We start from the raw sequence: 19,604 nt of genomic DNA on the forward strand, positions 1-19,604 counted from the left end.
TCACAAAAATAAAATGTGATGCAATGCTTTCACAAAAATAGGTAGTGAGAAAAAAATCCTGGATTAGCTCCTGCACTAAAAGATCAAAGATAATCCCACCCTCATCCGACAGTTGCCCCACAGAAGCACCGATACAGCAAATAATGTGAGAGGGAGAGGCAATAGCCGAGCATGGGCAAGTTGAAAAAGCCTCGGTGGAGCCATCGAAGACCAGACTTCTAATGTGGCCAGACCTTAGCCTAGCTAAGGCAGGCAGTAGTAAAATGGTTCATGGGTCAGCTTATAAAGGGTGTCCCAAAATTAACGCAAGATTTGAATTTGCCACCATTTTTTCCATAAATTGTTGGCAGCCATGAAAAAAGAACAATTTGACAGTTGAGAGTTTAGGGTTAGTAAAAATGGGGTGTTATTGTACCATACAGCTAGAGAGAGTGAAACATTTCAATTACTGCATAAGGCATTTCCTAGTCGCGTACTCTCTCATTTCGGTGATCAGAATTGGCGCCCTAGATCGTGTGATTTAACATTTTTAAATTTCTTCTTATGGGGTTATTTGAAGCCAAAGGTCTATGTCAACAAGCCCACAACCACCCGTGCATTACCTCGTTGCGATACCGAGCGCCAGTAACAGTAACTGCTTGACCAGCCTCAACTTTCATTATTTTTGAAACAATTGTTCAATAATGAAAGCGTGTTATTGTATCGTATAACGCTCCATTTTTTTAAACCCTAACCTCTCAGCTATCAATTGTTTTTTTTTTCAGAGATGCCAACACTATTTTGCACAAATGGCAACAAAATCAAATCTTGCGTCAATTTTGGGACACCCTTTATTTATAAGATTCTTAAGTGCTGCAAGCTATTTTTTTCCTTCAGTAAAGCCCTCAAAGAGTAGTGTTGCCTTCAAAATGCCTGAAGACTATTGGCCACCACCCAGTCACACAGAATCACTGGCGAGAAGTAAATAAATAAACGTCCTTCACAGAGACTCCAACCTCTGATTATAGATTTGACCCATGAAAATAATAGGCAGTTTATTAAAAATTACATACTATTCTATATTTAATAGAATTCATAAATAAATTAGTTTTCTTTTTGATTGATTTTTAGTTGCTTTTAGATCAATTTCTAAAAACGAGAGAAATAATTTCAACCCTTTCTGGCACAATAGTCAAATAAGAACACTAATTTAAAAAATTCTTTAAAACCACAAAAATTGTTGGAGAGAGTATTTTGTTCTCTTTAACAATCATGGATCTCAGCAGTACAAAAATGGTTTTTTCTGCTGGCTCAATTTCTTATTAAAATCAAACAATTTTTGAACTCAAAAATGGAAAATTTTGTAAGACTTTAAAATTTTTAATTTGAACTAAAACAATCGACCATTTTTTTTTTTCATTTTTCTCTGAGACGTTCAATCATAGTATTGTAAAAGATTTACATTCATTCTTGCATCTCAAAACACGTTTTTCCCTGCCCCAAGTGAGCGGTGTGAACAAATGGACACACAACTCACAAAGAAAACAAATCTTGAAAAATAATTGTTGACTGAAAATCTTGTCTACATCTTGATTAAACCTACTCATAGTGCGTGAAATACACCGCCAGCTCAGTCATTTCCAGCCGAGGACTGCAGTTTCGTGCTTATTAGCACTCATCAGCCCGGCATAGGAAAGTGACTGAGCTGGAGATGGAAAACCTCTTAAGGAAGCCAAGACTGCCAAACAAACTGGTAGCTAATATAGAATTAGCAGACCAGACGAGTGACCGAAGCAATGGTTCGGTTCAACTCGAAGATTGAACGCGAGGCAAGGTATTATTTATCGTATTCTTAAGGTATTATTTATTGCAAGGTATTATTTACCATATTATTTCTGGTATTTCACGTATTTTTGCTTTAGCCCTGGCTAATGGGTGGTAATTTACTGAATCTACTCATGGTGCTTTTTCATTACGAAAAATTTTAATGAGTCGCACCAGAAAGGGTTACAGCGATTCCTTAAAAACTCACGTTAAGGGAAAATGTAATCTTCGGTAGAACGGATATCATTTGCATATAATCCGTACATACTACGGGGAATAAGTCGAAGTTGGAGTCTCTGCCTTCACACAACGTACTGTACAGAGTATATTTACAAGTGTATCACAATGCGTTTTCTCAGACGGAGGGGGGCCTGCCGCCCGGGGAGGGGGCCTGTGTTGTCCTACGGGGGCGTATCTTGCGCCGCCCGTGGCGCCCCCTGGGCCTGAGCCACCTGTAGAGCAGGGAGAGCAGGGCGCCCAGGGAGGCGAGGGGGATGAGCACATGGAGGGGCCTCCATTGGAATTGGGGAGTGGGGTTGCTCACTGTGTGAGGGGGAGAGTCCCAGGGGGGCTCTGACATCCGGGGCTCGGGGCGGAAGGGAAAGGGGGCGGCGTCCAGGTTCACAGACAGCAGCTTCTGGGCCTTGTACAGGGTGCTAGAGGAAGAGAGAGAGAGTCAGACATTAGCAATCGTGAAGAAAACACGCTACAAGGTAAAGTAAGAAAAACAACGTTAAAAAAAGCACAAATTTGAAAATTACAGCAGACATGTGTTTTGGCGTTAAAGGGAACGCCTTTTTCAATGCAAAAAGTAATGAGCTCAAGGATGAAAAGACATCCGACAAAACGTTTTTTTAACGTTGTTTTTCTTACTTTACTGTTCAGCACAAAGGTATTTATTTATCTTATGCTACAAGGTGTTTACAATGCTTTGCACAGGTAAAGAAAATTCCTTACATAGGAACTTTTTTAGACTTGCACATGGTTCGATTTTTACTTAGATCTTGGTCTCAAAAAGTTTCTTGCAACCAGGGCTGCGGAGTCGGAAGGAAATTGGATGACTCTGACCCCGACTCCGACTCCTGGATTTTGAAACGCCCGACTCCGACTCCAACTCCGACTCCGGATTTTTAAAAAAAATTTTTAATTGTATTTTTTAATTGTACTACCCTCTCTCCCTTCAGGGGAAGGGGGGAAACCTCTAAACAGAGATTGCAATATTAATTTCTTTTTATGAAAATTCCGCATTTTGTTTTTTATTGTAAACCTAAGACACATACAACGTTAGAAATTCAATTTAAAAATCAAATTTTCCAATAGTTACAAGTTAAAAAGTGAGATGACTTTTAAAAAAAAATCCCTTTTAAAAAAAATGAAAAGGATTATCTGTAATTTGCCCCCCTTTAATGCTTAACAAATAGATATTGATCAAATCGTGTGCTTTCAATTTTTGAAAGCTGTAACTTGAGAGAGAAAAAAGCTTTTTTTTTCTAAATCCAAGTTCTTGAGAGGGAATGATTTGCTCCGGGTGACACCCATCTGGTAGATGACACCCAAAGTTAATTTCAGAGTTTATAAAAAATATAAATATTTTAATTCTGAAAGTTTTCGTGAATATATTTTAAATTATATTTCATCAATAAAATTTCAACTAAAATAGGGCACATATACGTGAGGAGCTAATTTTACACAAAATGCGGTGGTATACAAATTTGTACGAATAGCTTTTACTATACCTATATTTCTTCGCTAAATTTTTAATTTAAATTTTACTGGCTGCTTTAGAATTATTCTTAATATGAAAAATTTAAGATTAACTGCAATTATTGAGTGTTGTAAGCAAGAAATCATTTACACTTATTTTGTTCCATACTTTTTAGTGAGAACCAAGCTTATAGAAATAGTCTTAATAAAGAAAAAAATATTAGATTATTTCATCGAATCTTTTGGATTCGTGCTTTCGCGGCAGAACTTCTTTGAATTTGCCGATCACCCTTAAACGTTTCAACCTTAGCTACGGGCCTCGACTTACTAATTTGTTACGTTTCTTTTACTGTTTTATAACTGAGATCGAACAAAACACTATATTTCTATTTTTATTTGAAACGAATTACTTGAAAATGTTTAGGCACCGTTTGCTGACAGTTGCTATTAGTTAGGTTAAAAAACAAGCAAACAAGGGGACGGCTACAGAAAGTTCGGTAAGCACTCAAGCTAGCTGATTGTCATAATGGCAGTTATGTTCTCATTAGTATCTTTTTATACATGTAATCGAACCAACTGGTAGTCAGTTTTTAAAAAATGAAAGGCGAGTCAGTGAAAAGGAAAGAAAAAAAGAAGCCCGGAGTCGGAGTCGGAATGTTTTCTAACGACTCTGACTCCGACTCCTTTACCCCAGAAACAGCCCGACTCCGACTCTTCGACTCCGACTCCACAGCCCTGCTTGCAACACTAATACCCTTCTACATGTGCACCTTTCGTAGTTCTGAGAAGATTTAGACAACTTCACACCAGGCACTAATTCAACGAGCATTTACCTTCTAGGGATAAGGGCTTTTATCACAACAACCCTTATATAGATATAGACATTCATATTAGAACTGGCAATATGACTTAAAACCAAACGTCATGGGCGCCCATATGCAAAATTGTAAAGGGGGCGCAGAAATTTTAACCATGGTTTAGCAGGATATTTTACCCATGAAGGCAGATTTCAGAGCAGATTAGAGTCTATTAAAATTTGAAATTTTTAATTATTTATTCATTAATGGCTGGAAAAGAAATATTTTTATATTTTTGCAAAGCAAAAAGTGCTAAAAGCAAGAAAGTTCTAATTTCCAAGGGGGGCTCAAGCCCCCCTATATGGGCGCCCTTGCCAAACGTTCTGAGGGGTTGACCCGCAGAAACCACCTTGCAGCGCCCCAGGATTTCTTTTTCTTTCATAGAAGCTGTTTTTCAGCTTTCGATGTTAGTGCCACCAAATGCCTTTAGAGCAGCGGATCCCAAACTTTTTAGGCCACGGAACCCTTTGTGTTTTGCCCTTCCTTAAAGGAACCCCATTTTTGTTTGACTAAAAGACAAAATGTCAACAATCTAGAAGTCAAATGATAAAGATGAAAAATGATCATCATTTGATTACTTTCTTCTGCATAGAAGAAACTATTGACTGCATGAGAATCAACTTATTTTGATACATTGCGTTTGACACATATTTTAAGCTGCGCTGAACCTACCTTAACCAGTTTTGGAAGCTGTCTGTCCGACTGTTTGTGTTTAGCATGTATCAGACCGATTTCTTGAGGGTGATCAAACTCAAAACGCAATGCACGGAATTGAAAGAAACTTGGTATACACGTGCATCTCCATGTGATCTGGTGTTGATTAGTTTTGCCACTAATCTCTTCAAAGATTAGTGCTAAAACAAACAATTTCCACTTTTATCATGACTGCTGCCTGTCAAACAATAATACAAGGATTGGCACAAAAAGTGGTACACATGTGTACCTGAATGGGAGAGATGAAGATAAATTTTTACTACCAATCATTTCAAAGGGGTGCAGCAACAAAATAATTTTATTGTCAAGCATTACTCTACTTCTATCTCGGAAAATAATACAAAAACTCAAACAAAATCTGAAATACCAAGAGACATCAATGATTTTTGCGCCTATTGCTCAAGAGAAGGACTTTAAATGTTTTTATCGTCCAACATGACTGATATTCTCTTTCATTATTCAGTACCTGTGCAATGTGCAGGGTTAGCAAATAGGGGGGGTCAAGAGGGAGCGGTTGCACCCTCAAATTTTTCACTAAGAATTTTAAAAAAAAGGGTAAATTCAATTTAGATAACTTAGAAAATCATTTATCTGCATTTTCAGAATAGAAAAAAATGATGAAGAATAATGATTTGCCTTAACTAAAGAAGTAATCTCTTCATACGGATTAAATATTTAAAAATTGTGTAATCTATGCTATTATGGTGCATCGTGTATGAGATGCCCGTACAGTGCTGAGACTGCGCAATTTTTACACGTAAACGCCATGTCATTTTGCATAAACTTAATGCACATATTATAACTTAATGTTTAGCTAGTAAGTGTTCATTACTTCCCTGTACTTGAAACACATTTTAGCAACTCGAAATATTATATGCTTTCATAGAAACTTTTTGTAAAGATATGATCTTTTCGAAAAACTTCCCACATCAAAAGATCAGGGTTCATACTCAATTCGGATGAAAAAATTCCATGACTTTTCCAAGACTTTCTCATGACTTCATAAAAAATTTCATGACCCTGTTAAACGAAAAGAATGGTACTATTTAATGTTTCGGAAGTGGGCATTAGCAAAACTTTTACACGAATGCCACTACCTCATCAAAGCACTTATTTGACTAAAAAAAAATCAGTGCACACTGCAAAAACTAATAAACTATATTCTTATTTGTCTTTATCATATAAACTTCAGTTAAGTAAAAATATAGTGAATGCAATATACTGATGTTTAAATGTCTAATAATTACTTAATGAATAAGGCAAAATAGTAATGAATGGGACAAAAGTGGAATGAGTTATTACTAAGTTTCCGATCGTAAATTTACTTAAAAAAATATTGCCATTTGATATTGATGTCAACAGTGCTTCTAATCATCTATGTAACTTGACAGTAATTTCATTCATTGAAGTAAAGTCATGTTTATCAGTAAATTCATTTTTCTAAACCAAATATTGCAGCTAGCCTCATGGATCAATTTTGTGAGCTGCACGTTGGGCACCACTGTTTGACTATTAGAATTCCCCTATTTGTATGTTCTATCGCCTGACTAAAGTCTTCATTTTCTAAAGCTTTCAACAAATTAGGATAAATTCTGAGAATTACAAGTGGCTGAAATAAACTCGGATGCAATTAAATTACTTTTGGAGTGGGCGTGGTAAAATCAAGAACATGCGAAGCCCACTACTACAGAATATAACATAAGTTCTAAAAATAATGGTGAATAAAAAATTAAGGATGTTTCAGCAGTAAAACGACATTACAAAAAAAGGCGGGCAAGTGCTACAGAAGCGGATGCAATAGGATTCCTAAACTAAGATTCGTTTTTGAGATCGTTCAATTTTCAAGTACTAATAGCTTTTACATGCAATATGGTTGAATCACTCAAAATTTTAATTCTCTACTGTTCTTTATTACTGCCCAAGACATTTTTCCATGACTTAAAATAAATTTCCATGACTTTTATTGAAAATATTAATTTTCCATGACTTTTCCAGGTCTGAAATTTGTTTATTTTTTTCCATGACTTTCCAGGATTTCCATGACCCGTACGAACCCTGAAAGATACTCACATCAACAAATATATCTTCAGGCTCTTTACTTGACAATCTCTGAGTGACATAAATATTATTCAAGAGTTAAACCTATAAAAGCGACTTGGAAGAATTACTGGAAAGCGACCTTCTTGATGATAGAAAATCTAATGTTATTTTGATATGTATGACTTTTTTAGAATTTTTGTTTACTTTATTTCCTGTGGAGCGTTTTCTGAACAATACTACACTCTATCATAAAAATTTCAATCTCAATTATTGAATTGACAATTGAAACTCTTTGTAATTTTCACACTAATGCATACTTGAACCAAGGGTGGAACTTTGTGACAGAACTTTTTATAACAGTTTTTACTGTACGCCAATGTAGAAGAGGTGACAAAACCAACATGAAGTTGTAGTTAAAATTTTAAATTAATATTTTGAATAAAATAATCAATTCAGTTTCGCAAGAAATCGAGGCAGGATTTGATGAGATACATTTCTCTTTGGTCTTAAGTTCAATATTATGTAAGTTGGTTATAGAAAACGAAAAAATATATATATATATATTACACTTAAACACTAGTGCAGCCAGAAATTCCTTCTGGAGAGGGCTTTTTTTATCAAAAATACCTTTTGGAGGGTTTTTTTTTTTTTTTTTTTTTTTTGATGAAAAATACGTTCTGAAGCGTTTTTTTTTTTTTTTTTTTGATCAAACCAGCCCCTTCATATGCATAAACTACTGCATTAGAATTTGTGTATATGAATTTGTGTTTATGTTAATGTTGTGTTTATGTGTATGATGAATGACATTCATCTTTAGCTGTACTGGAAATAAAGTAAAACACTGGATGTTGAGTAAATATAGTTACAAAATTTTCTGTTCTTCCTGACCCCAAGAATAGCACACTAAAACTTGACTAAAAAATAAAAACTTGTACAACGATATTTTGTGAGATAACTTGTTACAAAATAAATTTGAAGCTTGATAAATTTGAAGGGGGGGGGGGGGTTCAACCCCCCCCCCCCCTTGCTGCGCCACTGCACTTACAAGAAAAATTTATAGCATAAAGGAAAAGTAATTGTTTTATGAATTACGACTCTACTTTTTAATGACGCAAAATAAATACTAGCCCAATTTAAAAAGCTTTCTTGGTTGTTTTAAAGAAAAATTTGAAGGAAGTTTGTTTTTTAACATAACTTTCTTGCTTCCATTGTTTTTGGTCTATTTCATTCTGGTCAGTCATTTTAAAGATGACTTTTGTGTCTCAGGAGGTTAGAGAATTAATTCGAAGCGAAATGTGGCAAGCAAGACATTCATCTTTAGCTGTACTGGAAATAAAGTAAAACACTGGATGTTGAGTAAATATAGTTACAAAATTTTCTGTTCTTCCTGACCCCAAGAATAGCACACTAAAACTTGACTAAAAAATAAAACTTGTACCACGATATTTTGTGAGATAACTTGTTACAAAATAAATTTGAAGCTTTTGGTCGCAAAAATTTTAATTGTTCTTAACAAGCTAACATGGATATTAGGAAAAATTATTATTATAGCAGGGTAGTGGAACCTTGGAACAGTTTACCGGAAGAGGTGGTAATGAGCAAGGGAGTAGATAGTTTTAAGAGGGCCATTGATCTTCACTGGGGATTGTAAATTGACTAGGACCAGTCTAGCTGGGCCCAGAGCCTGTTGCTGATCGTTACTTTTGTATTTGTATTTTCCTTTGAGTGAAAATAGTTCAGTTCACTAGAAAACTCGATAAAATATTTATCTGCCGTTGTTTCTCATGTAAAACATTGAAAACAGCTGAAAATATTCATCCCATTTTGCTCCGGTCGAAATACCCTCGTTTCATGTGGAAGTTCATCCTTTTCAAAACTTTTGTTTGGGATATCCAGAATATTTCATATGGAAATGTAGTGGTTTTTACAACCTACCCATGTCTTTATAAGTTTTCCTAAACAGTCTTGACTGGAGAAAACAAAATTTGACAAAATTAACTATTTCTGAAACTTCATCAAGAACTTATCTCAAGTCAGATGGTATCTACTTGATTATGACATGGCAATTAAAAACACTGTGACAACTACTGCTGTAATCTGGAGTGACGTTTTAGATTCTTGATATTGATTATTTCAATTTTCTTGAAGCTAGGGGAGAATAAATTCATGCAATGGCTAATTCACGACGTAACCCTTCTTATGCTTTGGCGGAACCCAAGGGTTCCGCAGAACACACTTTAGGAAACGCTGCTTAAGAGCATTGTAGCAAAAAAATAAATAAATAAAATAAAAATAAAATAAATTGATTAGATAAGGATCAAAAAAAAAAAAAAAAAAAAAGGATTATGTATTATTCTTAAATATTTTTTTCAGTGCCAGATGTTAGAAACCCCCTGTATATTAGGTACACAGAAAACTTAAGTCCCTACGCAGTTTAAAAACCTCCTGATTATGTTGCATTGCTAATAGGGCCAGTCCACGAAATAGACACCTGGTTGTTATTTCATTCAAAATAGTAATAATTTTTAAAGGTAATGAAAAAAAAATATTGATTCAGAAATAAATATAAGTTTATGATTTCTTAAACAACAAATTAAAAAGTAATCATTTTAAAAGCATAGGTGTGATTTCTTAAGCAAAAAAAATTTTTTTTCATCACTTTTTAAAGTGATCATTTTTTTAATGAAATGTAGGTGCTTTTTGCAGAGTGGTCCAATAGAATGTAACCCTATAAGAACCATTATGAAATATGTGTCCCCTATTTTCCTTAAATAAATTATCCAATACAAATAATTTATAAATTATATTTTCCCACATTATTAAAAAAAAAAAGAGTCCCAATATTAGCAAAAAATTGCAATAAAGTATTCCTTAAAGAACATACTGTTTTTTTTTTTTGGAAACACTACGAACTTTCATATTCTACTACAAAACTTATGGTCTTTGAAAGGTTAAAATTCATCTCATTATCCAGTTTGTTAAAACAACCAACACAGTTTGAAAATCCCCTAATCATCCAGTTTTCGAAACTATTGGTACCATCTAAAAAGAACCAGATTATACAACTTTTGGAGCTATTCTTAGGGCTTGAAAATCCCCTAATCGTCCAGGTTTTTGGAATTACCAACACAGTTTGGGGGGGGGGGGGGAGATTATCTATTAATATAAGATTTTTTTTTTTGCATTAATTATTATTTATTATTATTTATTTATTTATTTATTTTTTTTTTTTGAATTATCCTTAAAGTTGGAAAATCAATTAATTAAACAGTTTTTATCTGAGAATATCTTATCATACTGCTTTTAATTGAAATAACACTCAAATCTAAAAACAATTTAAAAAGGATAATTCTTTTCAATTTAATTTCTTTTTTCAAAAGCAAAAATTAAACAGTATACAATTTAACTAATTTTTATTCATCACCTAGCAAACCTTTTAATATTGTCAAACTAAATCTTTCTACGTTTCACGCCCCCTTTTTTATCTTGTGTACTGAACTCACATTTACCAAACAATGTACAGTTTTGTAAAAAAGCAGTCGAAAAATTTGTACTATGGAATGAGTAAAACGACAACAACATGCATAAAGTACAAATAAAGTAATAAAATAGAGTTAAAACAAAACGTCGTTCGGTCGACCGAACGAACGGTCGTTTTGTCGTTCGGTCCACATTGTGTGGACTTTTCGTTCTTCTTTTATGCACTGATGAAGGGGCTTGCATTTGGCAGCCCTGAAACAGCTGTTTGCTGAGTTTTTAACTGTATTTTATTACTTTATTTGTACTTTATGCATGTTGTTGTCGATTTACTCAATGTACAGTTTAATTAAACAATTTAAGACATGGCAGTGCAAGGGACTTTCCAGGAAGGCAGTACAGTCAAACCTCGTTATCACGACACCTCTTGGACTGCCAACAAAATGTCGTCATAGCCGGAGCGACGTCATAACCGGAATAGTTTAAAAATTCATGAATAAACATTAGTTCACAATAAAATTGGATTTAATGAAGAAATTAATAGCATTTATATGTTTTTAAATTAGATTCAACTGATGTAAATTTGAGTTATTGGTGAATATAACAAAAACATTTTTTTTTTTAAATTCACTTTTTTTTTAATTCTACAATATTTTCCAATAAGTGTTTGCTAAACTTTCGAATAACATTTTTAATCCCCCTTTCCAATATTTTATCAGCAAAAAAGAAATCAGTTCAAGACTCTTCACTTTTCTCCGCAATAGGGAAGTTTTCGATTTCTCAATTTTATTTTTATATGATAGAGTAACATGTTTGAACATCATAGGTGAAAAAATTTTTGCGATACAATAAGTAGTTTTTTTTAAAGCGCTTGTGACGTCAAATGGCATAGGAAGTGACGTCATGCGCTCTTCCGATAGGGGAGAAACGCTAGCGAACCGGTTCCCATGTCTATAGGAGAAACCGAAGGACGTGCATTCGACTTCAAAGACGAAACGTAAAAGGCTTATCTCCTCGCATTTAACTCCTCGCGTTTCTGGAACATTAAACCTCTCATCCTCCCGGAAATATTCGAATATCATCATTGATATTACTTGCGGAAGATTATTTAGATTGTGCTTTAACGAATCCGACCTCCATAGTGCAACGCGCTCAAAATGTCCCTAGCGAAAACAAGGGATCTTCGGCGGAAGGCTGCCCATTAGTTCCCTGTGACGTAAGCTCGTGACGTTTCAGAAGAGCGCACTTTTGCGCGTGGATTTTTAAAAATTCATTAAAAATCAATCACGGTGTTTTAAAATTCGGCGATGGTGAATTTTTTAGTTTTCAGGGTCAATTAACAATATCCAACAGCCAAAATATGAACATTTAATAGGATGCAACTTCCCTATTCGATTAGATTTTGGCGGCCTAGCCCCACCTTTCGAAGGCGAAAAAACCCTTTCTAATTCTTTTATCCACTTTAGAGTTGTTTGTCCATTTTCAATCTAATGAGGAGCTCTTATCTCTTTTTCTCTCATGGGAGAAGCTTGTAGTGACAACCTACAGCTTTAGGTAGCTATGATCTTTCTCTTCTTCTGCTGTTTCTCTCGTCCAGTATTACAATCCACCTGCTTTGAATTCCTTTCTATTGTCCCTCATCTTCTCAAAATCTGAAACCTGTACCTTTCAGAACTTATCTACTCATCCCCCCCCCATTTTTGAGGCGTCATGCCTGGTCAAATCTCTTGTCAGAGTCCGAAGTTCTTACGACAAACATTTCCAGATGTTTTTATTATTTTACTGAACATTTTTCGATTGCAAAGAAATATTTGATCTCATCTGCGCAGCTAGAAGTGTCGTCGTAACTGGAGTTGCCGTAAAAAAACTGTCGTAAAACCCGGAGCCACTTAACATTAAAACTGTATGTCGTAGGTTCGGGACTTTAAAAAAGTGACGTGACATCCGGAGTGTCGTGAAATCCGGGTGTCGCGATAACGAGGTTTGACTGTAGTAAAATGTCATCTCTCTTACCTTGGTCCAGACTTGTTCAGGGGCTGTGGACGAACCCAACTGAGTCTAGGACATGTGGGCAGAGGACGAGTGTGAGGAGTACCGAGATGGTGTTCCAACACTTTGGAGTACCGGTACAAATGGTTACCTGCAAAGAACCAACATATGAACATTGTTTTTGCTAACGAATAACAAATAAATACCTTTGTGCTGAAAATTAAATGAATCAATTAACCAACGTTTTGAAGCACAAAAATTTTAAGTTACTGCAGACACATGTTTTGGTTGTTTGAAGTGTGAGCTTCTGGATGAAAAGTCATCCGAGGAAATTCCTCGGTACTTTTAATTTTTTTCTTTTTTCTTTTACGGGACAAAGTGAAAAATAAAATATTTTTCTAATGAAATATGGTCTATTTGTTTATTGACGATATTTTTGATCAAACAAATCAGTAAATAAAAGAATGAACGAATAGATAATGAAACAATAAACAAATGAAAAAATAATTCATTAGTATATGAGGGACAATAAATGTGAATAAAATAGTGAATGAATAAGAAAATAAGTGAATGAATGAATAAACCAGTGAACTATTAAAGGAAGAAATGTGAATGAATGAATTAATAAATAAATACATAAGTGATTTGGTAAATGATTAAATTAGTAAATGAAACGAACTATTTCACTTTGCCGTTTATGCACTTGACTAATTATACAAATCATTAAAAATAAAAATAAGCTTAAATTAAATGAATAAATGTTCCACTGAATATCAATAGGTTTTAATTACTATTTAAAAGTGTTAGTAACAAGAACTTTATCATTTACTAAACAAAAAAAAAAAAATCTGTTAATGACAAAATATTAAAATATGAGTAATAATAATCATAAAAATAATTATAGTTAAAATATGAGTAATAATTGAAAATAGTTTGTATTATCTTGTGCTTTGACCTACAGACAGGGTTCATACTCAAAATTACAAATAAAAAATAAGGAGTTTTTAAGGAGTTTTGCAGGAGTTTTATTTCAATTTTTAAGGAGGTTGGTTTTTGTCTAAATATCGTTATTTTTAAAATTCATACTTCGGAAAGAATGTGCAAACCTTTGTTCATCTTTTGCATTTAAGCAACACATTGCATGTATAAATATACTAAGGTAAGGTTGTTAAAGAAATTACAGTAAAACCCCTTCTAACAGACACCTCTCTTATGCTGACGATTTTTCATTTCTCTATTGCAAGGCAAACAACGTTATTAAACCCCTGTCCTGTGCACACCCCTCCATTACGGACAAAAAAAAAATATCCAGAGTAAGTATCTGCATTAGAGGGGTTTTACTGTTTATTTTAAAAAATCTTAAAGAAGGCCAATGTATCATTAGAACGTCACAAAGAGCAAAAATTAAAACAAATATCTCCAAGTTTTTGTTTATTAAAATTCCTCCAACAGAACCTTCACAGCAACCTTTTATCAAAGAACTTTTATAAAAACATTACTAATATTAAACTTATCAAGTGTTAGGTACATAATTTTACACTATGCTATTTGATAATTAACAATCCCAAGTAAGTCAAAAGAAAAAATATAGATTATATTCTTTTTAAACAGACAAGAAACTATTAGACATCTAGCAAAAGCCAATAAAATGAGAGCAAGTGAAAAATTATTACACCATGCATATAATACGTTATGTATACCAAAAGCTGCCAAACCAACATAACATATAAGAATCTAACACAATAAAACTCCAATAATAATAACTGAAATAACCTGTGAAGTTCCTAGGCTGCATTACTGGAACATTTTTGCACATCATTTTCCTTCTCTTCTATTTGTACATTTATTTCAGCAATATCAATTTTCTTCTCTTTAATGCTTCTTCTTAAATTATTGGATTTGATGAATAAATTTATATTTTTTTCTGTCTCAGTCTTTGCCGAAAGATCATCAGCTTCAATTTCATACTCGTTCACATCTTTTTCCAAACAAGCTTTTTTCTTCTGTAAGTATTCTATTTCCTCTTTTAATGAGATTCTCTTTCTTTTCAAATTGTCTGTTTCTTTCTCTATTTTTTGTTGCTCTAAGTATAGCATATATTTTGCACGTGCTGATGACACAGATACTCTCATTTCATTAGTGATTTTAACGTCAAAAATACTCCCAGCAATTCTGATCTTTTCACAAATTATTTGTTGAGAAATAAAAGAATTTTCTTTTAAATTTTCCACTTCTATAGCTTTATTTACAGAAAAGCCTCTTTCAACTGATGCCTGTCCATGTGAAAATATCATAAGCATTTTGAAAATGTCCCATAGTTTGGAAAATTCTCCACACTTGAAATACTGGTAAAAAAATGTGTCTACTGAATCAACTTTATAGTTGAAGTTTTCAAAATCAAACTTATTTTTTTTTAACAATATCTTCCAAAAAGGAACTATACTCCTTTAAAATATCATCACCATCTTTCTCTAAAACTTGGTTTAATTTAGTAAGCCTTAACAAAACTTGCTTCATACATTTTTTTGATTTGGGAACATCACTTATCATAGTCTTTGGGTCAAAATTTTAAGACCAAGGATTTGTAGAATCAAAAATAAGGAGTTCATAAGGAGATTTTTGCAAAAGTCAGGAGTTTTAAGGGCCCTTATCTATTTTTCCTAAAAAGCAGGAGTTTATAAGGAGTTTGTAAGGAGCGTACGAACCCTGTCAGAGGTAACTTTCTCTTGACTGGAATAGGCTACATGTGTTACTACATAGCTTGCATTCGACGAACCTCAATGGTTGACCGGTGAGTAACCGGTTGCTAACCGCAGCGATCTTGAGAGCTACTGGTTAACTGGTTGCTTCCGATGTCGTTTTATGAGCCTCATCGGTTGATCTACCTGTGGACCGCAACCCTAGCTGGTTGATTGGTTGATGGAACCACGTGACATTTTTGACCAATTATAAATATTTTTCACAAGAGTGTTATTTGTCTGTGCCATGTCTGGGTAAGTAACCGGTGATCAACCGAAAGCATTCGATGAAGCATTGGTTTGTGAACAACCGGTTAGTAACCGCTGACGTCATTGCCATCACGTGATTAACCAACCGGTCGCTACCGGTCGTGCTCGTGGAAAATATTACCATAGAGGTTGCACCAAAAACTGAGTAAATATTTATTTCACCACTTCACTTTGCCCTACATTCCTCTACAATCTCCCCCCCCCCCCCTTTTGAAACCATCCTGATAAAATTTCACCTTCCATCCTCTGAGGTAAGCTCTTGGCATCCAGAACTTCATCAGACTTCAGTTCTTCGAATATAGGAGGTAAATGGGTCGTCGTGGCATACTGCAACAGGGCATCCAGCAGCCAAAAGCAATCTGTGAATGGTGGAAATTAGAGATCAGAAACTTGGTAGCTGGAACACAGATACAAATAGTTTACAATTAGTTTTTAATGATTGAAATCTTTGCAGTAACACCAAGTGAAACTGGTATGGATCTCAAAACTCAAAAAAGAGCTGTGTGTACACATACACATCGAAGTAGGATAGAATAGCTGCAGTTGAAAAGGGTCTAGGAAAACTGTTGCTTCTCTCGACGTTGCAAAAAAATTTTATTCATTATTTTTGTTCTGAAATTAAAGTTAAAAAAAAATTGTCCATGAAAGATTGTGTAAAAAATGTTAGCCTAAGGGTAAAGGTGAAAAAAAAGTGGTCAAAATGTGCACTTCAGGGGTCAGCTCAAAATCAAATTAGATCCGTTTTACGACCCCTTCAAATTTTTATATCGTGAAGGCTGCCACTTTACAATATTTCATACCTTAAAATTAGACCTTTTACAAAATTTCATTTGCAAAAACAGTTCTTTCATCACTTTTAAACTCAATCAATTTGTTTAAAAGCAAAATATCAGTAAAAAACCTCCACAGCTTCGGAGTCATTCCTAGTAGAGTACTTTAGGCCAAAAAATGTATTTTGAAAAAATGCCAAAAAAAAATTCTATTTTTTCACAAAAAGAAAAAAAAAATGCAGGGCCTAAATATAAAATCCTAAACCTACCTTTAAACTTACACCTAATGCTTGAAAGTTGGCAAGTATGACTCAAGTTCTATTAATTTTGGGATGGGAAGTTGTTACCCACTGCCTCATAAAAAGTTAACTTTCCATCAACTACCAGGAGAAAATAAATTTTTCTTCCAGCTTTCTTGCGAGATGATGCATAAAGAGATCGAAAAACTTGTCAAATCCTGTTCACACCAAAGAAGAGTAAACTATCGATTATCCACGAGTCATTTAGCAATCAGGAACCTGTATTTTTGAACACCAATAACTTTTTTTTTGTCAAAAAATTATAAATTTAAACTCAGTTGTTTAATTTATTTATTTGCTTATTTATTTATTGCACTTTCTTCATCGTACATATACTTGTTCTTTATTGATGTCAAGTTTTGTTGAGTAAAAATACAAAGCATTTTTACTGTACAGAACATATTTTCACTGTTTATAGAAAGTACAGGGTGTCTATAAATGAGGGACCCGATTTTAAAAAATCATATTTTCAAAAGTTCTTGATGGAATAAAATAATTACTGCGTAAAATTAAGGAGAAAAGTACCAAGTAATTTTTGTTACCAACCAAGTTTTTTTTTTTGTTACTCCCAGAATTGAAACAATGCATTTCTGCAGCATTACAAATCATTAACAGAGACACGTTAGAAAATGTGTGGAGTGAACTAGATTATCGAATGGACGTATGCCGTGTGACAAGAGGGTCCCATATCGAACATTTATAAGGTAAAAAAAACTTGGTACTTTTCTCCTTAACTTTACGCATTAATTATTTTATTCTGTCGAGAACTTTTGAAAATACGATTTTTTAAAATCGGGTCCATCATTTATAGACACCCTGTATTATGCATCAATACAGCCAAGTTTTTGAGGAAAAACAATTTTTACCTTATTAGTGCCTCATTTTAGCCTTTTGTGGTTTATCTGCAATTTTTATTATCCGGGGCACTTGCCCCACTCAATTCCGCGGATAATCGGGAGTTTACTGCACTCCAATTACATTCATTATTTTTTTCTAACTCCAGACACCAGCAAAACATTCAGAGAGGAATCATGAACGAGACAAACCTTTTTGCATGTGGGCTGTGTCCAGGCAGTTAGAGTCCCCGTAGACAACGATGCGACCTGCCGAAGGTCGATGAGTCGTCTGATACAGCCCCAGGATGGGGACTTTGTCCACTTTGTCGGCTTGGCCTTTCAGTACTTCCATGCCTGCAGAGAAATAAACCAGGGTCAGAATAAAGCAGAGTAGACTGCTTCACACTTGGTTACGAGAGGATAAAAATTTAATTTGCATATGGTGTAGTCAGATAGAGGGAATGAACAGTTCACACACTTTATTTTAAAAAATACGGTTTTAATAGCATTTTCCTTGATGAATTAACGGTAATAACTTCCATCTAAAGAATTCCAAAAAGAAAATGTGAAAACAGTGCTGCTGGTTAAATATGTTCATTCACTGTATTGTTGTAAATTTTCTATTTAAACCACAAAAAAAAAAAAAAAAAACTGAAGCAGAAGTTCTCATTTTTAGAGAATTTCACACATAAATAAAAATGTCTTTGTTGCCACGTACCAAATGTTATGGTTTAAAGATATTATGAATTCTGACAGTGAAATCGTGCTTAAGTGTTTATTTACTGGTTAAACTTCCCAAGGGTCTATTTCATAGAAACTGACAGCAGAGGTAGACAAGCAATGTGACATTTAGTAATACAGTAGCCTGCTTGTCACAGTAAAGACTAAAAAGATCATCATTTAGAATGAAAATTTTTAGAGGAATTACATTTTTGACTTCAGTGATTTCTCTTCAAACTCAAATTTAAAAAGATAATAATAAGGTTGCAAATGCAGTGGGAAAACCAGCAACTATTTGTTTGCATTCATTTTAATTCAGTGTATTTCAACCAAGAGAATCAAGAGAAAAAATTAATTTCATATAGAATAAAAACAAAAACAAGAAAATAAATTACAGACAAATTACTTATATTTTGCCCTATCTATTGGAAACTCCTTAATTGAGTAGATTAGGGTAAAGGCTATAACAGCCTGACCAGTAGAGTAGGCTGAAAAAAGGAAATTTTCGATAAGTAACTTCTAATAGCAAAAAAAAGTTGTGTATTGCCTTCCTGAACATGAGGAAAATGACTAAACTATTAATGTTTATGTCTTCAGATGGCACATTGGCTGCAAAGTTTGAAAAAAGGGTAAAAAATGACCAATTTTTAAATATTTTTATAAAAATCCTAATATTTCAAATTTTTGTTCTAATACCATTTAAATACTTTCTATTAATACTTTTTTCATATGTCTTTGAAAATATTTACGCTCCTTTACAATTTTTAGTTTGCGCGTAAGCAGGGCCGGATTTGGAAGTGAGGAGGCCCCAGGGCAACGAAGGAGTGGAGGCCCCTAATCAGGGTTCGAAAAGATCATCATATTTTGGAAAATATCCGATACTTTGATATATATCCAAATATTTTGATATATATGTATATATCCGATATTTTCAACCCGTGAAAGTAAGGATATTTTGTAAAAATTTTGTTGTGGAGGCCCCGGGGCAGTAGCCCCGCCTGCCCTCCCCTAAATCCGGCCCTGTGCGTAAGCCCCAAAGTATCGTGATGTTAACCAAAAATCGATGTTTTTAGCTTATTTTGCACATTGCAGTATTTCTTCTTTGAGATTCCCACTTATAATGTTTTTCACAATAAATATGTACTTTACAACTCTTTGTTGAAAACGCAATAACATTTTACTGCATTAAGAACCCAGCACCCATCCTAACAACAAGATGAACCTACCACAAGTAGGGGGTGCACTTTGTGTTACGCTACAATTTCCAAGAACTTATGTGTTTAAAAAAAAAACATTCTTAATGACTGTACATTGTTTTAAACAAGTTACTAAGTTTGAATTAAGGTCTGAAGTTGGACTTGTGACTCAATTTTCTTATTGGTGATGG

The 19,604-nt window shown here is 34.1% G+C and overlaps 1 protein-coding gene across 1 annotated transcript in view; it reads right to left on the reverse strand.

Moving 5' to 3' along the window:
* Positions 1–19,604, reverse strand: part of LOC129224171 (membrane-bound transcription factor site-1 protease-like) — an 85,656-nt gene that overhangs the window by 3,889 nt on the left and 62,163 nt on the right. The window contains exons 25-28 of the mRNA XM_054858588.1: positions 17,708–17,851; positions 15,829–15,951; positions 12,609–12,735; positions 2,348–2,459 (exon numbers count right to left, since the gene is read on the reverse strand). Coding sequence (XP_054714563.1) covers positions 2,348–2,459; positions 12,609–12,735; positions 15,829–15,951; positions 17,708–17,851 — 506 coding nt within the window. The remainder of the gene's footprint in view (positions 1–2,347; positions 2,460–12,608; positions 12,736–15,828; positions 15,952–17,707; positions 17,852–19,604) is intronic.

Source organism: Uloborus diversus, chromosome 6, assembly GCF_026930045.1.
Source record: "Uloborus diversus isolate 005 chromosome 6, Udiv.v.3.1, whole genome shotgun sequence".
Classification (NCBI taxonomy): domain Eukaryota; kingdom Metazoa; phylum Arthropoda; class Arachnida; order Araneae; family Uloboridae; genus Uloborus; species Uloborus diversus.